The 26,781-nt window shown below is 39.3% G+C and overlaps 1 protein-coding gene across 1 annotated transcript; it reads left to right on the top strand.

Annotated features, from left to right (window-relative positions):
* The first annotated feature begins 5,812 nt into the window (after window positions 1–5,812).
* nkain1.L (Sodium/potassium transporting ATPase interacting 1 L homeolog) lies at window positions 5,813–24,341 on the top strand. Its single transcript, NM_001093819.2, has 7 exons — window positions 5,813–5,937; window positions 18,453–18,590; window positions 19,123–19,203; window positions 19,376–19,573; window positions 20,345–20,405; window positions 21,586–21,667; window positions 24,176–24,341. The coding sequence occupies exons 1-7, from the start codon at window positions 5,884–5,886 to the stop codon at window positions 24,183–24,185; spliced, it is 624 nt and encodes a 207-aa protein (NP_001087288.1). The 5' UTR covers window positions 5,813–5,883; the 3' UTR covers window positions 24,186–24,341.
* The last annotated feature ends 2,440 nt before the right edge of the window (window positions 24,342–26,781 follow it).

The raw sequence follows: 26,781 nt of genomic DNA, 5'->3' as shown, positions 1-26,781 counted from the left end.
TTCTTCCTGACCCTGTCTTGTACCTTGTACCCCCTCATCTCGCTCTGCATCTTTCCCTGCCTTTTCCAGTCCTCTCTTGCTCTCCAGTCCTCTCCTGCTATCCTGCTCTAATCTCCTTCTGCACTCTATCCCCAGTTTGATCTGATCTACGCACCGTCCTGTCCCATCCATTCTGTTCCTGTTCCACTCCTGCTCCATTCAGTCTGTTCCTGTCCTGAGTCGTCGCCCTCTTCATCCTGCTTAGTCCAGTCCTGATCTTCATCCTCTCCATCCTGTTCTGCTCTGCACCTGATCCAGTCTGACTCTTCGCCCTCATCAACCTGTTCCTGCCTTCCCTTTACGTGTTCCCTAGGCACATACAGCTCCTGCCTCAAGGACTCACCCTTTCCCCATCAGTCTCCACAGCGCCCCCTACCTAATTGTTGACAGAGGGCAGTGGATGTGATTTAATTACTGGTTAAATTAAGGAAAGGAATGTTGGCCTGGAACATTGTATTTGTACCTGGATAGAGAACTGGCTAAAAGATAGACTACAAAGAGTGGTGGTAATTTGAATATTTTGTAATTGGACCAGTGTTGTTAGTGGAGTACCGCAGGGCTCTGTACTTGCTTTTCAACTTGTTTATTACTGACCTGGAGGTGGGCATTGTTTCTATTTTTGCAGATGATACTAAATTGTGCAGAACTATAGGTTCCATGCAGGATGCTGCCACTTTGCAGAGTGACTTGAATGAGTTGGAAATCTGGGCAGCAAACTGGAAAATGAGGTTCAATGTTGATAAATGCAAGGTTATACACTTGGCAAAAATAATATAAATGCTTGTTATACCACACCAGAGGCCACCCCTTCAGACTAGAAGAAAAGAACTTTCATTTGAAGCACCGTAGGTGGTTCTTCACAGTGAGGACAGTGAGGTTGTGGAATGCACTGCTGGGTGATGTTGTGATGGCTGATTCTGTTAATGCTTTGATGATTTCTTGGACAGACATAATATCAAAGGCTATTGTGATACTAAATTCTATAGTTAGTATAGATATGGGTATATATAAATTATGTGAAGGTATGGAGGGGTGTGTGTATGGATGCTCGGTTTTTATTTGGAGGGGATGAATTTTGTCTTTTTTCAACCCGATTTTCCTATGTACCTATGTAAATAAAGATCAAGTGTTTGGCATTTAAAACTATTGCTATTCTTCTCAGCCACCTCAAGAACAAAATTGACTGTGACAGAATCCGCTATACAGACAGTGTTAAGGGATGAGTAATACAACAGAGCTGATATTTGCAATTGACTTGACTCCCAAAGAAGATATTAAAATCAAAGAGTGTGGAGGCTATTCTAGTTAGATCAGCAAAGACATTTAAGATTACACCACACTCGCTTCAAACCATAATGTAAACAATTTAGCAAGCTGTGTGGTCATTAGCAATGGCTCTACAAATAGAATTAATAATAAACCATTAGTGTAAAATAATGTCACAAAATCTGACAGCCCAATAATTCAAACAGCAGGCAATTTATGTATAAGTTTATGGGAGAAAATCTTTGATGTCGGAAAATTCTTATTACAACCTATTCTGACTATGAATGTTCTATTCACCTGTTGTTACCACTACTTGCTTTTATATAACTAATTTTGGAGAAAATGGTTATTGGGCTGTAAAATCTGTTGAGCAAAAACAGAAGTAGAACTCTGGTCACTTGATAGTTACTAGTAGTTTGTTAATTGAATTTATTATTGTTTTTGTTTTATGATCAGCTACCTGGAATCTTTTTTTTAAAGGTAAAATTTTATTGTTTTATAACACATTAAACATAAAACAAAATATATGCCATAAATGCAGTTGAGTTACCATTACAGAGCTCGGAATAAAACATATACATACAGATGTGTTTAGTAATTTGAATGATACACTCTGGATCCAAGAGTTTAAACTGTCGTACAGTAAGATGAGTATTGCCTCCGAAATTCCTATTGTCAACATATTGGACAGTAACATCAAGTTCTAGAGAGGGATTTCTGCCTTTAACAGTATTAATAAACGTTTCCTTTTATGTTCGGGAGCCCTGACCCCCAAGCCCCGCTTCCCACCATGGACTCCATGTTTTCTCAAATCTTTTCAGTAAACCTCTGGCTAGTAAGGTGCGTTTAATGAGAGGCAGATTCTGATTCACCAACGTTATCCAGTTTTGGACCTTGGGGGGTTGAGGACCCATCCATGCCATAGCAATTACTTTCTTAGTATGCGCACCTGTGGGGTCAGCAGCTTAGGGAAATCCAATTTATCTGCTAAGATATCCATGACTTCGGTCCAAAACTTGGAGACTGGTGGACACGACCAAGCCATGTGCAAAAAGGTGGCTCCTTCAGCCCCACACCTATGACATATTGCAGTTGGGTTATTTCCCATGGCTTTTAATCGCACAGGGGTGATATAGAATTGATGAAGCCATTTAAAGTGAACTAATTTGTCACGTATAGAATAGAGGTGAGTATAACTTTTATCTGTAGCTTCCTCCCACTTTGAGGTCTGGGATTTCACCTAGCCATTTTTGGTATGCTGCCCTAAATGGGGGGGGGGCACGTTTGTAACAAGGTCTTATATAAGTGGATGTAGGTTTGGTTACAGTAGGAGACCATAGCACAGTTTCAAATTGTGGTTGTGAGGTCTGTATTTCAGATCCTCCAAACTGTGCTAGAAACACTTGCCTCAGTTGGAAATACCTAAAGTGAGACAGATTGGGCTCCGCAAGTTTTTCTTTAAAGAATTCATTTGAGCCAAACTTGGCACAGTCTAGCACATCCTGTAATTGTCTAATATGTTTACGTGGACCTACCTGGAATCTTGACAAATATTGTTGTGTTAAACCGCTCTGCTGGCTTATTCAAAAATTCAATAACGAGATTTTGAAAAGTCAAACAGCAGGAAGTGAAGAGGCACAGTGAGGTCCTTGATAACGGGCCTGAATATATATTTTTTGGAGTGCTGCTGGATATTTTTTATTTTACTGACGGATGAAATTATGTTTTAATACTTGTGTATTTGTAGTATTTTCTTCCTATTGAGTCCAGTTGTGGTATATCTGTGGCTCAGGCTATGGTACTCAATGAAACGTGTAGGCTCATTTTTGTACTAGGAGCCTGTTAAGTAACATGGTGTATGAGCTATGGTAGAAGAACCAGTGCCAAAATACTATGGGTTTGAGACCTGTTATCCAGAATGCTCAGGACCTAGGGTTCTCTGAATAAGGGATCTTTCCATAATTTGGATCTCCATATTTCAAATTTATTAGAGAATCATTTAAACATGAATTAAACAGAATAGGATTGTTCTGCCTCCAATAAGCATTAATTATTTCTTAGTTGGGATCAAGTTCAAAGTACTGTTTTATTCTAGAGAGAAAACAGAAATACTTTTTAAAGATTGTAATTATTTTATTAAAATGGGAGCTGGCCTGTATAATTCAGAGTTTTCTGGATAATGGGTTTCCAGATGCCATACCTGTACCAGTAAAGTTAGCATAATCTCTAAGTATTTGTGCAGTTTTGCAATAAAAGTATAATTTTTCTTGCTGCCTGCAAATTAAACACTCGCACCCACATGATTTATAGAAACTGCATGAATTTATCAATTCCCTGAAAAAATAATACAAAAAGGTAAATTTCCACATGTGTAATGCCAAGCATTTTATTTGGAAAAGTGATAGAGACAGAACATCATATACTCACAGCCATTCTAGTTCGCTGTAATGCGAAACAACCCACTTGAGAACTGCCGACATTTGTTTACCATCATTTCTCATAAAATATACAAAACACCATGAGGCAGATTTACTAAAGGGAGAAGTGGCTGCCGCTAGCGAAAACTCACCAGAAATCCAATCCACGGGGCATCGCCAATTAACTAATAGGTGTAGACAACAATTCGGTAGAGAAAGAGAATTTTTGCTCAGGCAAACAAACGTTACTCTGCAAATTCACTAGAGTGTGAATTTTACAGAACGTTACCTCTTTTAGTGTCAGTGACATCATATCCTGCATGCTGGAAACTCATAAAAGTTCTAAAATAACGCTGGCTTTTTTTCATATTTTAAAACGGGATTGCCTTCAAAAGTCCTAACTATTAAAGATTTTTGTGTTAAAATTTCTTTCCCAACCATGTGAGGGGCATGCCACATTTTTTTAGGGTGGTCTCATGTCTAGGGCATTAGAGGTTCTCTTTTATCTTTATTATGCTTCCTTGGACATTTGTAATAAGTAATATCATCATATAGACAGAGAGGTTCGCATTTTAGTGAATTAGATTAGTGGTATTTCATTTGCGCTTGGCGAGTGGCGCAAAGTGTGGCAGAGCCTTTGCTGTTGAAAACTCGCCCTTTAGTGATTTGCCCCATGTGACTACTATGAGGCCTCAATCAAATCAGAAGCTTTGATCAGCCAGGAAAATATCCATTTCATTCTATAAAATCAACTTGCAATTGCCCTTTGTAAGGCTATACTTACTAACAGACAGGGTCGGACTGGGGGGCCCGAGGCCCACCGGGGCTGCTGTCTCCTGCTCCTGAAGTTAATTTTTAAAGGGGAGCGGGTCTGGGCCAGCGGGCCCCAAAGAGCCAGGGCCCACCGTGTTTTTTCCTGGTGTCCGGCCGGCTCAGTCAGACCCTGTTAACAGAAGATATATTTGTATTGTACAGAGGCACAGTGCTGATGATAGACACTGAAAAGTAGTGCATGTAGATCTAATTTACATATATTTTACCTGTATGTGTGCATTTTGTGGATTTGGCAGATAGTAGATGAAAAGGCATTTGTTTGCATGGTAGGGGTATTGTCTTGCAGTGTTTTATAAATGTCCTACAAAAATCATACATTGTAGGACCTAAACAATAAGGACAATGTCCAACCACTGTGTTTTAAATAACCCAGGGCTTGACTACAACAATTGTAGGGTGCAACCCCCTGCAGGATCTGATGGGGTCCCATAGAAAAAATATCACCTTTCTGCACAGATTAGTGATAATGTTCAATAATTAGGGGGATGTATGCACAATCCACATGCAGAGATTAGTGGTATGATATAAGGAAGTTAGTAATGACTGGTGACATGGTTGTTTTAAGAAAACAATTAGGTTCATGCTGGACAAAATTTTGTCAGGGCCCATGGGCTTCTAGTTAAAAACCTTATGCTCCTCCAGTGGTGGGAATGTTAGTTCAGATGAATAATTTCTGGCACCTTATTCTCCACATCCCTCTACTTCACCCCCACCCCAATTAAAACACAGAGCCATTTGTGATAATACATTGAAAAACATATCATTATGTGCCCTGTAGTCATGGTAGAGTGCAGACAGGACTGGGTTTCTATAAAGATTCAGTGACCAGATCCCCAACCCATCAACAGCACTGCATTTCTTTTGCAGAGTAACAATAGAGATTTAGCAGCTGCTACATATACCCTTGAGTGTTCATGGAGAGAAGGGGGGTTGGATTGTAGCACACAGACAGACCTCTGAGCAGGAAGCAAAGAATAGCATGCTCCCTACTACACAAGGAGAGGGAGGGGGTCCATGTAGGGTGGGTGTGTGGCTTGTCCCTTCTCTCTGCCACTCCTCTCCAAGCCTCCCCTCCCCATACACAAAACACACAATAGAGCAACACAAAGAGCACACAAGGTTGTATGCTCCTCCTCTCTTATACAGAATGCAGATTTGTAGGGTGGCATTCCCAGCTATGGTCCTATAAAGCACAAGGCCTTTTTTCTTCATGGAGGAAGGATGCACACAATGCTAGGCTGAAGAGCTAACATCTCGGGGATTTCATCCTCTGAATAGGATCAGTCTCCACCAGCAGTCGGTGTTTACAGAATCTACTCAATCCATCATGGGCAGATGCAGTGGGCGATGTACCTTGGTTGGGATCTGTTGCCTACAGCTGGTGAGTATAAAGCAAACAATAATTATCAATTTTATTGGACTGCTAGAACTGCTGGGAACATCATCACTGATATGTATGTCTGTCCACAATCACTAGTATGCCTATGTAAATGATATGATACATTTTTGGGTGTAGATTGTAAGCTCTTGTATCAGTAAACACTGAGCTGCATGTATGACATGACTGCACCTTTGTAATTAGCATTGCAGTGATTACATTGTGGATATGTGGACTTGAACCCTGTACCTCAGTATCACGCATTAGGTTTGTAATAGCATAATGAGCAATGGAGATAAATATTTATAGTGCCATGTATATATGAATAGGAGGTTATACTGTAAAAAGGGCACACTTATGCATTTATTTATCTTTGTATTTAGATTATGTGAGTGCATTGAGAAATGACTGAACTATACTCATTATATTTTATGGTTAATTGAATGTTCATTATTGCCTTTTACGCATTTCAACTTTCTGGAATGTGGGTGCCTATTATCCTTTAGAACAGTCAGATATAGAATCATTTATATAATCAGTTCAGACATTATTGCCATAGAAATGAGTCAGTTAATAACAATAAAGCTTTAGGAATTCATAATGCCTCTTCATTTTTTAACAGATGGTAAATAAGGGTAAAGTAGAGCACTATATTATCAGACAAAACTAAATTAAACCTTTAATAAGGGGTCCTAACTTGTTTAGGTAAATGTAAAGAGTTTCCTTTAATTTGATTCATTTACCTGAACTAGAATGATTAATTTCCCAGGAATATTATATTACATTATAGAAATCTAATTAAAGGCGTCATATTGAAGAAACTGAGGATGATTATGTGTGCTAAAATAGTTGCTGAGTCAGTAACCTAAGCAAATAGAATTTTTAAATCCCATTGGCAATTACTCTACAGCAGGAAACATACATTTTATTGGTGTGAATTTCCATCTCAATGGTTTTGCTATTTCTGGAACATATGCCATATATAACCTGTTCTACCTGGCTACACTCTAGTGTGGGGGTTCAGCACAGATAAGGGCCAGGCATCGGCAAACGAGTTTAACCATGTGTACACCAGAAGGGTTGAATTTTATAGCAGGGGTTTTATGTGTCAGAAACAATTCTCTACCCACTTTACAAAGTCCGACAAAGTTATCTAAATATAATGGTAACAAATACACAGTGTTTCTACTGAGCCTGCAGTTAAACTTAGTGACTGCAAACTTTGGCTCTGTACACAGCAGTGTGCAGCATAACTATGTTAATTTACTTACCGTGAATTGAAGCTCGCTTCATATTACTGCATTTAGCAAGATCATGCTGCTATATAACTGTTCTAAATAGTGTGTTATATACTGTTTGATGCCAAACACATATCAAATAATATACCCCGATACAGGTATGGGGCCTGTTATCCACAATATTTGGGAATTCGGGTTTTTCAGATAACAGATGTCTCCGTAATTTGGATTGTCATACCTTAAATCTACTAAAATAAGATTGCATCATTCTAAAGCTTGCCATAAAAGCAAAGATACCATCGTACGAAACCACATATGGATTGTCTCGACATTTTTTGTGCCATGGCGATCGGTCGTTCAGTCGATCGGACAGGTTAAATTATTTATATCGCCTACCGATAATATCTCTGCATGTACTGCCTATCTGATGATATCAATGGGAGATTGTCACTACTATTTGTCGGACATGACTTTCATATGTTTGCTGCGGGTCAATTAATGGCCAGAGCATTGTGTGGTTTGTTCCCATTACTACTTTATATTAATCTGAATGGTTAGTTGCAGGGTGGAAGATTGGCACGGACATTCGTTTGACTGATATAGCCAAATAATCTGTACTTCTATGGCCAGTTTAAGTCATTTTGTGATCCTATAAAACCAAGAGGGTCAAGATCAAGGGTCATCATAGAGATCGCAGCATTCTAAAGCTGGCCATACATGGTGACATTTGGTCAAGCAGTTTGGCCAGTTTGATCATAATGCTCAATCATCTAGCCATGTATGTAATCTTGGGGGTTAAATTCATGTTAGCGGCAAAACAATTCTATAGGTTTTTTTATACATTTAAATCTTTTTGTATGATAAAAGGCAAATACTTCCAAGAAAGTTTAGGAACTCTGTTAAAATCCCTTAAATTAAACTTTTAATTTAGTTTGTAATCTACATATATTTTTGAGGAATTTTGAAGATATAAGGGGCCATTTATTACAACCCCCCAGTGCTCGTTCTGAAATTACTTCATCCAAGGTCTCGCTGCGCTCTGCACCTAGCGCCAGAGTTCAGAGCTAGCGACAGAAGGCCATAGGGCATGCATACATGCCCATGGGGGATGCCTACTTGCCTTCTCCTGCCCATCCCTCATGAATGTAGTGTTGGTGAACACAGGCAGCTCTGTATTGATGAGGGCAACGCAGGTCTCTGGGCTCTATTTTGGACTGCAGAAATTTAAAGAAATGAAGGGCACAAAGTACAAAAAACATGGCAAATTTCACCCGTTTTTATATTTTGCACCTTATTAAATTACACCCATAGTACCCCAACCATAGTACCCCAACCACATTTGCCATGCTTATATTGAAGCCAAGCAGTTAGTAGCAATGATGCCTGCTCTATGAATCAGGAGTCAATCAGATCAAGAACAATGGTGCCTAGCAGCAACATCACACTCTCCTGCCATGGGGCATATTTACCAAAAATAGTCTGCCAGAGAGAAATTAGAAGGAAATATGAAATAGTTAACACACACATATATATGATTTGCATATGGATTAACAATAGTTATAGTACAGTAAAATGTAATTTAAACCTGGTGAAGCTACATTTAATTTTAATGTTTTTATTCTTATAGTACAGGGCAACATATAACAATGCTGTACTTTTTATGTCAGAGCCACCATTCAGCCACGAATGTGTTACAGCTCTACCCTGTTCCTCCCACTTTTCTATTACATGGAGCATATGCATCTTGGCATGCCAAGTGCAGGCCAGGAACAGCACCTAGGTGAATCAAGTACTCTGAAATATATATGTGGGAAGGAACCTTCAAAGGAGCTTAGAAAGGGAATTAGGGTTTGATTTGGGTCTATAACTTAAAAGCAGCACAGCATCTCAATGATGACTCCTTATTTATGCTTATTTGTGGCTCCTGTCTACCAAAACTCTTTTGCAGACTATTTTTGGTAAATATGCCCCATGGCAGGAGAGTGTGATGTTGCTGCTAGGCATCATTGCACTCTATATGCATTTCTATGGGGTTTTAAAGACCTATACACAGTATCAATGGGTAAAATTAAGAGTTCATCCTTTGATAAATACTCTTTTAAAAAACCCATACAACTGAATTGAGAGCAGAGGAACTCAGAATTTCACTCTTGCAGACTGGTGCAAGTTCTAAATTCATTCTTTAGTAAATATACATGTGTGCTTGTTTCCAATGGGCTCCCAACAGTTTTGTGCAGGTCGAAAAAAACTCTGAGAATCCACACCCAACCTTTACCCGCTATGTATGCCTATTTATACACAGACGCCTTGCTGCGATGTCATAGAAGAGGCGGGGCATGCAAATTTTGTGCGGAAGTTGACCTGAAACCACCCGCCCCGTGGGTAAACCCATGGTTCCCGCAGGCTTCAAGTTGGGATGCACATCACTAGCTTCCCATGCTCTAGCTCCCAATACAGAGACCAGGCAATGTAGGCCCAAGCCCCCTTAGAGACCACATCACTGAACTTTTGAAAAATGAATGCAAAAATTGCCAGCATTGTGTGCAGCTGCTACCTTTACCTGTGTTGCTTATGGAAGTGCTAAAAACAAAGGCTGACAATTTCTAAATTCTTTCCCATTACAGAGTGGCACGCTATATTTTTTAGGTCCTCAAAAGAGTTTTGGTAGACATGAGCCACAAATAACATAAGTAAGGAGTCATCATTGAGATGCTGTGCTGCTTTTCAGTTATAGACCCAAATCAAACCCTAATTCCCTTTCTAAGCTCCTTTGAAGGTTCCTTCCCACATACATACAGTATTTCAGAGTACTTGATGCACCTAGGTGCTGTTCCTGGCCTGCACTTGGCATGCCAAGATGCATATGCTCCATGTAATAGAAAAGTGGGAGGAACAGGGTAGAGCTGTAACACATTTGTGGTTGTATGGTGGCTCTGACATAAAAAGTACAGCATTGTTATATGTTGCCCTGTACTATAAGAATAAAAACATTAATATTAAATGTAGCTTCACCAGGTTTAAATTACATTTTACTGTACTATTACTACGGTTAAACCATATGCAAATCATATATATGTGTGTGTTAACTATTTCATATTTCCTTCTAATAGTAATTGTCCATTTTGGCATTTCAATTGCTATCTCAGTCACCCCAAAAAACTTTTTTACGACAACTACAAAATCCTGAGTACTGAGCTGCACTATGACTGTTTTGAATTTTTTTTGGCTCTTTTGGCCAAAAAAATTAAATGCCAGACCATAAGAGATAAAAGAATAAGAAAATGACATTTCAGTATCCATATGCTTTCTGGTTGCTCGGCTCACAGACCCAAGCAACCAGATGATCTCAGCAGCTGTCAAAATGCCTGCTTGATACTAGAAGGATACAAAAAAAAAGAGAATGCAGTTGAGCAGACACAGGCTATCATCATCACATCCCCAATATAAATTTTGAATTCTGGAATGTTTATTCTTCTGACTGCATATGGAAGATCAATAAAATGCCATAACTAGTGTTTTTCCATCATTCCATTCATCGCTTACTATCATTTTATATTTTCTAATTTCTTTATGTGGTTAAAAGCTTTTTAATTTCCCCTGTCCCTTTAGCATAATCTTGACTTCATTATGTATGAGCACTCACCATTAATTCTTTATCAATATATATATGCAAAAAGGCCAAGGCTTAGTACGTGTGCAGTAATGAAAACCATTTGTAACGGTCAAGGTTTTCAGTCACATGCTACACCTTTCTGACATTAAAACTTAGTGAAGTGGCAAAGGAATGTAATTGAAGGCTTCTGCTGATTAACAGTGAAGCACTTTTAGGCAATAGGACAGATCCCACTGATACATGTGAATGCAAATGTGCAGTGGTGTAATGCTTTATTGTACTGTATGTACATTTTGAATTTACCACTTGTGCTCTAGGCCTGAATTAAAAATTAGACAGTCACAATAATGGTGTCCCCCCCCAACTCCTGTGATTCTGACCCCCTATTTTATTGCCCTCTTCCTATAATGGAAGTGTACAATTCCATTGCTCTTTGCCAGTGAAAGCATACAGTACACAAATTAAACAACATAAACAGGGCTGGATTTCTGTTTCCGGTAGCCCTAGGCTCGCAACAGTTCTTCTGCTCTGCCCCCCCTTCCCCCATGCGGAAGCGTGTGAGAAAGCGAACACCCATGCGCGCGTACTCTCCCTCCCATGCGGAAGCAAGCTCTCGCGCATCTATCTGCACTGAGGACTGTGTGCGCCTGGTATGTAACTAGGAAATTTGCCATGCATGCAGTCCTCGTGCATTGGCAGATGGTGCCCCTCAAATCGTGCTGCCCTAGGCCCGGGCCTTTGTGGCCTCGCCACAAATCCAGGCCTGAACATAAAGCAGCTAAGAAGGGACATTTAGTATTTCTGCCACTCAGTGCTGGGGTCTAGGGACACACTGACACTATGGGGCAGATTTACTAAATGGCAAAGTGTCCATTGCTAGCGAAAATTCTCCAGAAATCGTCAGGCGAATTTTCACTCAGGCGAACAATCGTTACTCTGCAAAATCACTAGTTCGAATTTTACATTACGTTATCTCTTTCAACAGTGTTTCCTTCACCAGCTTAGACCTGGTGAACTGATAAAATGAAGCTACTTCCTCCTCAATCTTATGACAATTACATCATATCCTAAATGCCGAAAAGTCATAAAAATTATATTTAAAAAAAGGCTGGCTTTTTTTCATAATTTAAAGCAGGATTGTCTTTATAAGTTGCAACCATTAAAAAATTTTATTTTAACTTTTTTTTTTTACCATTTGAAGGACATGTCACATTTGTTTTAGGGTGGGCTCATGTCTAGGACAATAGAGGATCTCTTTTGCCTTTATTTTGCATCCTTGATCATTTTTAATAAGAAGTGGCCACTTCAAGCATTTGCACCAACATCTCTAATAAAGTCATATATAAGACCTATAAAACAAAATAAAAACGCAGATTCTGAATATTTTTCGTCTGTCTACAAAAATGAGGAACCATGAAGGTTAATGAAAGTTTCCTTCTTAAAAGTCCCAATTCTAGTAATACAACTAATGATACATGGTTCACACATGAAGAAATTCAAAAGAGACTTGAACATGTTAAGATAAACAAATGTCCGGGGCTAGGGCTAGATGGTATTCATCCCAGGGTACTTAGCGAGCTTAGCTCTGTGATTGCCAAACCTCTTTACTTAATTTTTCAGGATTCATTGAGGTCAGGCATAGTGCAGAGAGACTGGCGAATTGCTAATGTGGTGCCTCTATTCAAAAAAGGATCCCGGTCTCAGCCTCAAAACTATAGGCCAGTTAGTCTAACGTCAGTGGTAGGAAAAGTTTTCGAAGGGTTTATAAAGGATAAGATACTGGACTTTATAGCAAATCATAATACTATGAGTGTGTGCCAGCATGGTTTTATGCGTAATAGATCTTGCCAGACTAACTTAATTTCTTTTTATGAGAAGGTAAGCAGGTACCTAGATTCTGGGATGGCAGTGGATGTAATTTACTTAGACTTTTCTAAAGCATTTGATACAGTGCCACACAGACTGGTTAAATTAAGGAAAGGAATGTTGGCCTGGAACATAGTATTTGTACCTGGCTAGTGAACTGGCTAAAATATATACTACAAAGAGTGGTGGTAAATGGAAGATTTTCTAATTGGACCAGTGTTGTTAGTGGAGTACCGCAGGGCTCTGTACTAGGTCCCTTGCTTTTCAACTTGTTTATTAATGACCTGGAGGTGGGCAATGAAAGTACTGTTTCTATTTTTGCAGATGATATTAAATTGTGCAGAACTATAGCTTCCATGCAGGATGCTGCCACTTTGCAGAGTGATTTGTCTAAGTTGGGAAACTGGGTAGCAAACTGGAAAATGAGGTTCAATGTTGATAAATGCACTTTGGCAAAAATAATATAAATGTAAGTTATACACTAAATGGCAGTGTGTTGGGAGTTTCCTTAAATGAGAAGGATCTAGAGGTTTTTGTAGATAACAAGTTGTCTAATTCTGGGCAGTGTCATTCTGTGGCTACTAAAGCAAATAAAGTTCTGTCTTGCATAAAAAAGGGCATTAACTCAAGGGATGAAAACATAATTATGCCTCTTAATGACACCCATGGTTCAGGCTAAGGCAAGGATGACAGTAGGATACTGCAGAATGATACTGTAAGGTATTTTGGAAACTTCATTGCATTTTCAGAGTTTCCTGACCGTCAGGGAAATGTTAGTATCTGTGATAAAAGTCTGGCTGCTTCGAATCCCAGTAGGAATTTTCCCAAAGTCTTTTGTACAAATAGTCTAGAATCGGGTGCAGCCTACATTAGGATGTGTATGATTCTAAAGAAGTGGGTGGGGGGTGGCACATAGGCGGCGTCCTCCCCTCCTGCCCCTGTACCCACCCCTAACTTGCTCATGCCAGATTTTTCCAGATTTTGAATCCATAGCTCCATGCAGAGAAGAACAATCTTAGGAGGCACAAGTGCTGTTAAATGAGCACTATTGGGTGCACTCTTGCTTCCCTCAGGGTTGTAAATGGCCCCTTTTGTAAGTTACCCATCCATGTAAAGATATGTTATATTTTAATGGGGTGTGACTTTACTAAATATCCTGGTGACCGTTAGCAATATTCGGAATCTAATTTTGTCCCACATCACAGACCACAAATAGGATGGCACTTGGCAGATCAAGGGCATAACTGGGCCAGGAGTTTGGCCAAAAATGCACTATATTTTTAAACTAGAACCAAAGCCACAAATTAACTTGTAGGTTTAGTAATTATATACCATATGAGTACTGGGCTGCCTCTTGAGCCCTGTTTAATTTAAAACCCTAGTTAAACCATAAATTGGTATTTTATGTACATTTTACCCTTATATCCATTTAACAACAGTTCTATTTTATATATGAAGGTTTTCATCCTGTTGGTTTGTAGAGAGCCACTTTATCCCTGCTGCTTATTACTGAATTCTAACCTTTTCTATCATTTTCCCATTTAACTCAGCCAGACATGACTGGTTCCATGCTATCATAACATAAAGGAGTTATGACATCAGCAAATAAAACAAACTGTAGCGTGCACCGAAATGTTATATGCTCATAGTTAATTCGATATATTCCCTGAATACAGCGTTTAATAAGGGTGCCAAAATGATAATTTTTGAATAAACAGACAAAACGGAGACTATAGTGAATAGGATTTGAAGAGTCATGGAAAAAACATAACTTTAATACAGTTAGTACAGGTTTACATGGGTCCAAAAAACATGTAATGCCCTTTTTTCATTAGCTGTTTAAAGCAGCATTTTTGTATTAATAGAAGCATTCTGGATTAAACTTCACAACTGCTGGCTAGGAATAGGTTAATAGTGAGTGCCACTGGGAGTATATGCTGGTAAAAGACTCAGAGGTGTGCTTTCTCTGCAGATGAAAGGTCAATAAATCAATAGAATTCTTTTAGGTCCTGTGAGTGTGACCCGTAAATATTTTATGTTATCGGCAAAGCTATTTATGAGGCATTTAGCTGTGCTTGCTGTGACTGAGTAGTTTTTCTAATTATGTCACTTTCATTAGCTATAAGGTAGCACCTAGTGAAGAGTTGATGTTCTGGACCTCCCCCTGGTATGACAGGAAGAATGAAGTAAAAAAAACATTAGAATCAATAACTGCCTCCTTGCCCCCTGCCCCCACCACATGCAGTGTTAATACAAATTATGCACATAATTTAATTTGGAGAGAAATAGTGTGCTGCCTTACAGACAGAAAATGAAAACGTCAACTACATATGCATTTCTGCTTTTCTTTGTGTCTTTTCTACTGGCTTTGTAAAATTGGAATTATGCCTCTTGAATTAGGGTTCCCATGAGTCCCTGTTTCAGGTGGACCCCCTTTAGGACACCAGTTTAGTATCCAGTTGCACAAACTCCTTACATTATTGAATTGTAGTGATGTGGTGCCTGGTCTCCTAGACGTATGGCGATGTCCTAAATTGCATGTAGAACAGCAGATATAGTCCGTACACTTAAGGGCCGCTTTACTAATGCTGGAGCCTTTGGGCTCAAGCATTCGAGAAGTTAAAACATGTGTGAGCTCCCAAACTCATGTGTGGTTTCTGCATCCAAATCCCTCGGCTTGCTGCAGATTGGTTTATTTTAGCCAACAAAACTTTAAAAAGCTTGGCAGGTTTAAGGTGGCGAGCTTTTTATTTTTTTTAAAAAACCTGCTTAGGAAAAAAATGAATGGCAGCAAGCCAAGGTATTTGGGTACGGAAGCCACGCATGAGTTTAGGAACTCGAGTGGTTTTAGAAGCTGAATGCTCGAGCCCAGGGGCTCAAGCATTAGTAAAACGTCCCTATAGAATTTGAAGCCAGTTTACCCAATTTATTTTCAGTCAGTGTAACCACAACAATCAAGTTTTGGGTGGGCATTCCCTCCCTTTGTCCCTTCTCAGTACCCAGAGAAAATTGTCCCCATACAAAGTTCATGTTTGCAGCTATTGGCTTAAGAATTTTAACAGTTTTGAGCTCACCTCTCCCATGATTATGCTGTAGAAGAGGTACTTTTACATTCATAGTGATAGCTGCTACTATGTATTACATGCTAACCATGTTTATTTTCTGTTTTTTATGAAATGGAACATTGTTGCCTTGACCTTGAGTGAGTGTGGTCAAAAGTAAATGCAAATTTCCCTAATATGCATTGTACACCTAACCTTTATATTTGTGTCCCCAGATTTCACATAGAAAATCAGGTTCCATCTTGCATGGCTGCAAAGTCAAGTCAGACGTACTTACAAATGTGTGAATGATGCCCCAAGAGGCCCCTCTGTAAATCTTTGGTACACAAACAGATGATCTCTCAACCCAGCATGGGGAGACTGACCATGTAGAGTGGGATTTTAGCTGTTCAGAAGATATATAAAATAGCATTTTTAACCCAAGATGCAATAGTACGATTAAGATGTTCATACATGCCCAGATTTGGTTGGTTGGTTTGGCTAATATCAACCACACTACCCAAACATCTGGACAATTATAGTAAATTGGGGAGGGTATTTCAAAAGATCCTGGGACCCTGCAGCTCTTCTTAACTTCCTGCTATACAAATAATTTGGTGATCAGATTGGGCCCTAACAAGTAGAATAATTATTTTGTGGTTTAAAAAAGGCAAGGTTTTTGGAACAACATTTTCTTCTAGATGGTATTATGGTGAGTTAAAGTCTATATTGGCTCTAAACCTGACAACATTCCAGTTCTCCATCTCCCAAAAACTTGTAATGGAACTTGACCTAGAACAAAATCATTCAGAAAAGAAAAAAAACTGATTTTGAGTGCTTTAGGTCTTTCTTTAGAAAGGGAGTTTTCTTTTTCTGTTTAACATGTAAGCTTGGCACACTCAAGCCTGACTTTTGATCCTTGATAGCTGATTCTTCCACATAATCATTTGTTCTTTTTTGATGACTACTGAAACGTCAACTGTAGGTGGATTTGGCCAAGAGCTAATATACTGAGAAGCAAAGGAAAGCATGAGTTTAAATATTTGTAAGATTCTGGATTTTCTCTATATTAACTCAGAAAAGGAAAAGAGAAAAAAGAAAGGACAGAAGGAAAATGGTCCTTTTACTTGATTAGAATTAATGTGTTTTTTTCCTCTGTAGTCTCTACACTTTTTATATTGGGATTGGGCAATGTTTTTTGACAGCTTGAGAGTATATTTTTATTTAACTACCTTTTTCCATATATATATTTATATAATTTTTTCAGCATGGAAAGAAAAAAAAATTAGAAATGCTTAGGGAAAAAGAGCGGAGGAGACAAATAGTTTGTTGGCTTCATGCAAGAACCATACATTACCTGTGCTGCAAGTTCCTTATCCTTACCTTAACAGCCTTGTACAATGCCATGCAGACCAGCAAACCAGTAGCTAACCTTTAAAATTGCAAGTAGCACAGGCAAAGATTGTCCAGTAATGAGGAATATAAAGAGAAAAAGCCCTATATGGACTAATGATGTAAAATTCTTTGCTAGTAAACCCAGGGTTCATGTGCCCAGACCCTTAGCTTGAGTGGTTGAATCACTGCACGCAGCAAAACTCAGGTAGCCACAGACAGGCAGATAGGCCAGTGTAAAATAATCACAGTATATTCAAGAAACATGCCCTAACCCCATTTGCATTTCAAACCTGTTTTGTAGAGATTTATGTTTCTTAGTTCTAAATTCAATTGTACGTGAAGTTAATCTTCTTTCTTTATTTTGTTGGTTCATAAATTTTGTGTTCCTATTGGGTACAATATCCTTAAATATAAGATGGTCTGTGGCTTCTAGACTATGATTATGTGCTTAAAGGCAGGAAATACATAAGCTTTGGTATGCTTTCTAAATAAACATGGTGCATATGGCTAAGGGAAGACGGTGCAGATCACAAACGGAGAAAGCAGAAGCAGATCTGCTCCCATTCAATCCTTTGTGTAGCTATTCTGACAGGCATGACATTGACCTATGTGAAGCTCAATCCCAGACAGTATCTGTGTGTTTTCTGTCAAATGCCAAAGGGGCTGCTGTAAGATGCCATAGACACAATTTAGAAGGCTGGTGTGGGGTTGTTTGGACAGTTTGCACCTAGTGCAGCTACACAGAGATGATCCGCATCTCTCCAACTGTGTTGGACACAGGTGGAAAGAACCAGATGATCCGCCTTACCCTTAGCCTATGAATATAAATACCGTACCCTATCTTCAGGGATCAGCCAACCTTCTTCAGATTGAGCTTGGCACGGTCATGGTTGTATGTGTGACTGGCCTGATGCCCCATACCATGTTACTTTTTCTGCGTAGTAACTAAAGCTAATTACACCAGCCCCTGATAAATTGCACTCTGCAAGGTCATCACTTGGCACTGTGCTCCAGGTTATGAGATCATCTCAGCATGCTTAATGGAAAATATTGCCAGATACTGCAAAACTTTTTCAGTCTAATATTTTATCCTTAAGGTCCTCTTGACTACATAGAGATGAGAGACAAACAATGTCTGGGTTGGGAGGGGAGATAAAAAGAAGTATTTATAGAATTTTATGTTTTCTTTCATTATTCCTGTTCTGGTGTACAGCGCTGCATACATAAGTAGCACTATATAATTGAATAAAATTATACATATATACACACCAGCAACTCTTTACTAGATGCTAAACTGTAGAATGTAAAGAACACAACTTGGTTACAATAGCCTAAAGTAAAAGTTTTTTTTCAATTTTATTTCAGGCTGCTGCCTTGCAGAGACAAATCTTTGACTTCCTTGGTTATCAATGGGCTCCCATATTAGCAAACTTCCTTCATATTATGGTGGTGATTCTGGGAATACTGGGGACTCTTCATTACAGATCCAGGTATCTTATACTGGTGAGTTAACCTACAGAAATCAATGCAAACTGATTTTGCTCTCTACTGTTCCTCCTTCATATTATGCTCTGCACTAGTGTATTTTCTTGCTTCCTCTTCGCTTATTGACCTGTGGAGCTCCAGGCACATTAAAGTTGGTAGGTAAGGTAATTCCCGGGTTCCCTCTGTGGATTATATCAGTATGAGCAGCAGCTGACTTGTATCCAATGCACATATGTACATAAACCAAGCACAGGAAATTGCACAAACCCGCAAACATTGGTCACAATTGTGTATGATTCTATTTTGTGGGTAAGGAACACAGGAAATCACTTAAAAGATCACACTTTACACACTGCACTTGTGTTTGTAAATGTGTCCTTGATTTATTTATCAAAAGCAATATGTATTTATTCACTTATTGTATTTATTTTTTTCATGCTAGTAGAAATAAATACATTATAGCTTCTTTTGGTACTGATAATGGTATTAACCTTATAATACTTGTATTTTCCATTTAATAATTACATTTTTTTCTGTGAATTTGTTGCAGTATTCCATATGGTTGGCATTATGGGTGGCCTGGAATGCATTTATTATATGTTTCTATCTGGAAGTGGGGCATTTCTCACAGGTAAGAACATTTTGTTTACAACCAATCTACTGTCAATTGTGACTTACCAACAGCTCAAATCACAAAGCCTGGCTTTCCATACTGTTCATATCCATACACACAATTCATATCCATGATGCAATGCTTGCTTATGGTCATATCATTACATTTTATTGTTTCTGACATCTTTCAGCACAGGGACCTGATCATGAACTTTAATACCTCCATGCATCGGTCTTGGTGGATGGAGAATGGGCCAGGCTGCTTGGTGACCCCTGTGCGTGGCCCTCCTCTATCACTGGCAGATCACCACATGGTGACAGTGACTGGTTGTCTCCTCGATTATCCATACATAGAAGCTTTAAGTAGTGCTCTGCAAATCTTCCTGGCGGTGAGTTGATAAAGGACACATTTAGAAAATTTGAATCCAAAGGAGTTTGACATTTCAAGAAGGGCTTTACAAAATTACAAAAATATAGTTTGCACAGGATTTTCAATAAAGCAGCAGCTCAATTCAATACACAAGCCTGGGCAATAAAATATCTAAAACAAAGAGAGAACAGAGTAAAATCATTAGCATAATAAAACTGTTTTGAAGACAAAATCTGCCACCGGCAAGAGAGAGAAAGGTGATTTTTAATAAATAGACATTTGCGCGTCTTTCATAACCTTATGGCCTAATGCACTGCACCACAGTAAACGTAATGAAATGTGGCATAAGAATGGCAGAAGTAAGGATGTTTATACGTAGCCATATAACCTTTGTGTTTATGCACAATTGTTAATAAAAACATATTCAATGCTAAAAAATGAGCACAGCAGGCAATACCTGTTATTTATGTGGTGTTGGTTTTTATTCAAATATTGATTCAAAGATATTATATCTATATATATGTTCAAGACAATGGGAGATACATATGAAAACATTTTAACCTGCTAGTAAGTATCCAGGCATGGGGGGGATATATGTTCAGGTGAAATTAAATAATAAATAAAATTTTAGGACTCATTAGTTAATCACTGATGACATGAAGTGTGTATGTTTTGATGTAAAGGACTTCAGTGAATTAGAACATTAGTGTTGATCAGGGAAGGGAACCTTTTTATGTTTAGGTACTTATTTCTTACTACTTCTCTAACCAATTTTCTTCTTCTTTCTTAGCTCTTTGGTTTTGTCTATGCTTGCTATGTCAGCAAAGTTTTCATGGATGAAGAAGACAGCTGTGGGTATCTTTTTTTTTTCCTCTGACATTTTCTAAGAAACATCATTTACATGTTTCTTTTTTTCTAAATATTTTTGTAAGTGATCTTTAGCCTTCTTTTAAGTAATGTTCAAAAATTGATTGGAAATTTTAAATTACATGGAAAAAATGCAATCCTAGAGATTCGTTCCTGCAGGAAAAAAGGGAGGAAATATCACTATCACTGTTTACACCTTTCTTCAGGGGTTAGTTAGTGTAAGCTCTAAAATAACAATAATACATATATGGCAACCCAACATGGGGTGTTTTTCATTAGTCTACCTATTCAAAGGTTATTATTATAATCAATAATGTAATGTGGGACAGCAAAGGAATTCTGTATAACAATGCACAATACAGTATTCATAAATGTATTTTGGAAGGAGTCTAGGGCAAGGATCTATAGTAGACCACCTATTTTTTATGGGGCCAGAAAAAAACTGTGTATAATTTGGGAAAATGTAAAATTTAGGAAAATACATTATATATTGGTGGGACCACAAAAAATTGTGTAAAATGTGAGTAAACTTAAAAAATTAGGTTTCACTGTATTAACCTTGATGTGTGTGTGTCAAACCATAACGATGGTTTGTGTACGACATCTTATATCTAGGTATTGCTCAAAACACTTTTTTTCTGACATTGGTGTATGTGCATTCCTCCAATGGGACAGTTCTGGATCACAGACCTGAAAAGGGATACAGCTTAGTGGAATATAGGGTGGGATGGCGTGGAGTTTTTGTGTCTAGTTATAACTAGGTAGACCACGAAATAAAGGTGTGGCCTAAAAGGTCCTGACTTTTAGTTCTCAAATCTTGGGGACTATGTGTGAGACACAATACAGTATGCCATAGACTGTGCCTTTCCCCTAACAACCAAGAAACAAGCTAAACATACAACCACAACTCAGTTTGAGATTTATTGGTTTTGTCTAATACAACTTTCATACCAGTGGTGAGTATGGATAGGCACTGGCACATTGAACAATGTAATTTTTTAGGGGACTATCTGTGCAAACAAAACACCAAGAAATGCTGTTAGTTGCAGTCTTAATATATTGGTAACTTTGTTATTAGAAATGGGGGGCACTGACAACATGTTGGACCACAAATTGTGTATTGGGATCCAGAAAGTCTGAAAATAACTTGTTTGTGTTTTGCAGTTGATTTCATTGGTTCTTATGATTCCTATGGATATCAGGCTCCTATGAAGACATCACACCTCCAGCTGCAGCCACTGTACAAGTGAGTCGCTTAATCTGTATATATCTGGTGCTCATTAACTCACCTAAAGGTGGCCATACACGGGCCAATAAAAGCTGCCGACAGACCAAGTCGGCAGCTTATTGGCCCGTGTATGGGGCCCCCCCACGGGCTTCCCCGATTGAGATCTGGCTGAAAGTCGGCCAGATCTCGATCGGATGGGACTAAAAATCCCGTCGGATTGCGGCTGCATCTATTCGTTGATGCGGTCCCGAGATCCGACCACCCGTAAAGCCACCGCTAGGATCTGATCGTTGGGCCCTAGGGCCCATGATCGGATCAGCCCGATATTGCCCATCTCAAGGTGGGCATATCGGGGAGTGATCCACTCGTTTGGCGACATCGCCAAACGAGCGGATCTCTCCATATATGGCCACCTTAAAGCAGCACACAGTCAGTAGAAGATACACTAAACATCTTTTAGTCTAAAAATCAGAGAAATGCCAAGTAGTATTGGCACAAGGCAAAGCCCCTGCTCACCTACCTGGCTGACACTAACTCACTTGCTCACACCACTCCAATCAATCGCTCCCTCACTACCCACCCACCAATCAAAAATCTATTTAATACAAAGTGTAAAATGTACTTGTATTACAATTATTTAGCTGGACATATTTGCATTTTGAGGACAATGTTATTGAAAGGGAAAATATATTCTTACCTGTCATTTATAGTGCTAGCACTTATAAACCCCTTGCCCAAGCCAGAATCAAACTCTATGGACTGAAGTGATGCAAGGCAGAATTGCATAAAACTGAGCAGTCCATGCATGCATGCAAATTAATGACAATCAGTCATTACACATGGTGTGGTATACAGCATACAGGGCTGAAACTAGGCCTCTTAGGCACATGCCACTGCTGCATTTTCTATCTCCAGGCCTGTGTGTACACACCTGTATGAGTGGGTGAGTGACCTCAGCAGGGTAGTGGTCAGTGGTCTTGGTATCAAATGAGTGGTACAGCTACTGGGGGGAGGGAAGGGTGGTGGAGAAACATGTCCTTGCAAAATCGACAGACGAGCAGATCTCTAATTGTAACACTAAATGCAAATTAGGATTTGGTTCTGTATTCTGCCGAATCTTTCGCTAAGGATTCAAGGGTTTCGGCCACATCCTAAATAGTGGATTCGGTGCATCTGTAAATAGAATCAATTTTTAGTTCACTACTAAACATAGTAACATTGTAAGTTAAGTTGAAAATGTCAATTAAGTTCAACGTTTGAACTCTATTTTAACCTGCCTAACTGCTAGTTTACTACTAAGCAGAGTGTTACAAAGTGTATAATGTTGCCCTTATGTCAATTTGTGCCATTGATCCACCCAAACCCTTTGGCAGTCTACTAATCTGGACTGTTGCATCTAGTCAGGCCCACTACTAGAACTAGGCCCTTATTGGGACTCCATCCTGTCCTAATAGGATGGCAGTTCTTCTTAAACGAATTGTATGAAACCTCTATTAATGCAGTATATTGAATCTGATATAAAAATGACAATAAATGAAATATAATGTATGCCACAATACAATTATGTGAAGGAATTGTTAGTCAGGGGAGTGTATTTATCAGGTGAATGCTACAAGTATTGCCTCAATGCAATAATCAATGAGATATTTGCTTTCAGTTCTAATCACAGCAGAGCCAGGCTGATCTGGGTTAATTGCTAACTGGTTGCATTGGAGCAGTGTAATTAAAGAGGCCCACTGATCATACACCTAAGGGTCAGGGCACACACTCAGATTTGGAGCGCTTCATTTTCCAAAGTCGCCCGAAGTTGTTTCGGGCGACTTCAGAAAATGAAGCGCTCAGAGTGCCATCAAGCTGGCGATTTACATTCTAGCCGGCGGGAGGCAGATTGGGGGGATAAGTCGCCCCGAAGAAGAGGAGATGTCACCAGGCGACTAATCTCCCCTGAATCTGAGCGTGTGCCCTGACCCTAAAGATCTAATCATTTGGAGAGCTCACCTAAGTGCTGGGCCATATTAGGTTGATCTGATTGCTTGGCCCTCAGATTTTTTAACCTGACCGATTGATATCTATTTCGGACAGATATCTGATGGGGGGGGGGTACGGGGCAAGTCGGGGAGGACCCATACATGATCCTTTTTATGGGCTTTGCCACCACCAATTGGAATCTTCAGCAATTGCAGTTTCAATTTTCTTTAAGAGTAGTCAGCACTGCAATGTTTAATCCTCCTAGGAGATTGCCAATCCATCACTCTAATACCAGTCTCAGCATTTATGAAATCATATGATGCTTGAATGATGAAATATTAGCTTGTGAGTGCTAGTCTGCAGCAGCCATCTCTGCTGTATGTGGATTTTATATAGGGTCACTATTAAAGTTATACGGTTAGATCCTTTTGTACCTCATATTAATCAATAAAATCTGTTTTTGGTGAAATCTTATATGCATAAGCCTTACACCGCTCAACTAATGAGAAATGCATTGAACAGTACAATTAACCCTGTGTCTTCTTTCTTCTTACACAGGCCTGGTTAAAAGTCTCTGCTGAGCCTAACTATACAGCGGACGCATTGAAGGAAAAACACCCACACTACTGTTTACTCTGAGCCTTTGGTTTTGATACAGAATTTTTTTTCTCTCATTGTTTCTAATATGTGGTCAAAAGCCTTAATACATAAAGGCAGTTGTACTGATATTTGGAAGCACCTTCTTACAGTTGTGCACTGAGTTTTAAAGAAAGTTACAATTAATACGTGTTCTCTGAAAATATTCAAGCAGATATGGACCTGTCCACCAAAAAGTCTCATTACGTCCAGCAGGCTAGATACACATAATTGCTGCCCCTAATACCCGGAGGACCTTGCAAATGCATTTACAAGATGTCGAATCACTGTTACAGAAGAGCTTAGCATCTTTTTCTGGCACTTGAGAGTGAAGTCAGAGCCACTGAGATTTTACACCTGGGCTTTATTGTAATTTGTTGATTCCACTTGCCCTTTTATAAGCATAATGTTTTGGTTCAGCAGATGCTGATTCTGAACCACAGAATCCCTTATCTACATTATGTTTTCCATTGTACTCAGTACAGTAATGCCAATGTATAATGAATCTAACATATCTATTGACTGAGAACATGTTTTTCAATAGTAACTCTCAATATAATCTTTTTCCATGGCAACTAAATACATTTTGTTTGGGACGTGTTATCAAGAATGATCATAGTACTGTCAATTTCAGATATGTGTGGAACAGGTTCTAAGTGACACAACCCTGTACAAAAAATTACCCTTAAAAAGGTGGTTTTGGAAAAAAAAGCATTTTTTGGGGCTTTACAATGATCTTCTGGGGTTGCCAACTCACACCTTTAAAACTGGGTTCAGATAAAATTCACATAGTAGATGGCTAGCTAGTAATTATACTCATCTCCAATTCCCAGCATCTCCTGAGATATTTTAGCTGCCGGTGGTGATTGAAGATACAGCCTAGCAACAGTTAAACCCCACCTGTTATAGATACATTAAAAAAAAAAACATTCTAATAAAAACAAGTAGTTGCTAAAATGCGTATTCCTTCCCGATGAAGCATTTTGTGACATTCACATGTGCATATATCAAGGTTTCCATGCTTTTGGCTGGCATGCTAGTACATAGGGGCGATCCTGGCCCCTCCGCCGCCTGAGGCAGCAGCAGTTGCTGCCACCCCTCCCCCATACGCTTACCTTTTTGCGCCTGAGGGGGTCCAGTGGGGTTCTCAAAGGCGGCAGAGAGGGCCAGTACGCTATCGTAGAGAGCCTAACTGCGCTATCTGCGCTAGAAGAGCCAAATTTCCGGTTTAAAGAAACAGAAATTCAGCTCTTAAAGTACCAGGAGTGGCATTTTTGCTGCCCCTGGTACCTAGTGGGTCGCTGCAGCCTGTGGCGACAGCCTCAACTTGCCTCATTGCCCCTGCTGGTACATATTTGCATCAGCCAGTTGTTGTTTGCACCACTCATGTGATTAATCTAAGAGCTTTAGTAGTACTCTGCTTCTGTTGATTTAAAGATTTGTCCTGTTGCTGAAGTTTCAGAAGTATGGTTTACAAACGATGTGTAAGTGTCTTAATACTAAAACATCTTGAGACCTGCTTACAACTGCACTAGTCTGGAATATAATTATATATTGAATGTTGGGGGTATACATTCTTACTGACATGCAGCTGCATGTGTGTGCAAGTTTAACTGCAGTGACCCAATGATTGTTAGTATCGTCAGCCAGTGGCTTTGAGAGAAGTTCAACAACAGCTACAGGCTTGGCATTTCTGTGGCTGCTGTTTTTCATTTTAGCAATATTTCCAGAATCTGAAAAAGCTTTTGTATTAATGAAATACACTGAACCCCTATTTCATAGTATATCTGTATATAGATTTACAGAACTGGGATTGCTTCCAATGGGGCAATTGTTCTTCTTTAGGCTACTGTCATACCCAGTGTTTTCTATGGCGACCTGGCCCCATTCTTAGTTCGGGTGGATTCCAATCCTGTCAAAGAACTGGTAGGAGGCTGAATCAGATACCCATGTGTGTGTGTAACAGACAGTAGTCTTACTAACGGCAATAGCAGGAGCACTTCTAGGTTTTTGCACCCTCCACAATGCTTGCCTCTCCTGCACGCAAGACAGTGGTATAAGAATCACTAAATCACTAGTGCACTTTGTGCCCCCTATAAACACAAATGAAGCAAAATCGGTAAATAGGGAAAATTCGGCTCCTAAGGTTTCCAGAGGTGGCTTTTGACAGGTTTTACCAGTAGGTAATGCCTTGCTCATTATCGAATGTCCCCTATACCTAAGCTAAATATGGAATTTTGTAATTCACAGAAACTGGCAATGAATTTAGCTGTCGTGGGTAGGCTTGTCAGGTCAGACCCTATAGCTTATGGTTCTAGCAACCAGTGGGGGGTTTGACACAATAACTCCATCCTCATCCTGCCGCTACATTAATTCTATGATAATAGTTTATATGCATGGGCTAAGGTTACAAAAATACAGTTATTTGGCTCAAGGACATCACTTGATAGTTTGCCTGCATAGCCAGCATTTCATCTTTAAATTGGAGGATGATTTTAACAATGTCATCAACATCTCTGTTCAAACTG

The sequence above is a fragment of the Xenopus laevis genome, chromosome 2L (assembly GCF_017654675.1).
Source record: "Xenopus laevis strain J_2021 chromosome 2L, Xenopus_laevis_v10.1, whole genome shotgun sequence".
Classification (NCBI taxonomy): domain Eukaryota; kingdom Metazoa; phylum Chordata; class Amphibia; order Anura; family Pipidae; genus Xenopus; species Xenopus laevis.
Note: the sequence above shows the minus strand (reverse complement) of the source record. Positions and strands in the feature narration are given on the sequence as shown.

Excerpts from the sequence above, each read along its gene's own strand:
- nkain1.L (NM_001093819.2), top strand. The coding sequence starts at position 5,884 with ATGGGCAGATGCAGTGGGCGATGTACCTTGGTTGGGATCTGTTGCCTA. Across the intron at positions 19,204-19,375 it reads AAGTGGGGCATTTCTCACAG|CACAGGGACCTGATCATGAA; the intron begins GTAAGAACATTT and ends GACATCTTTCAG. Across the intron at positions 20,406-21,585 it reads CATGGATGAAGAAGACAGCT|TTGATTTCATTGGTTCTTAT; the intron begins GTGGGTATCTTT and ends TGTGTTTTGCAG.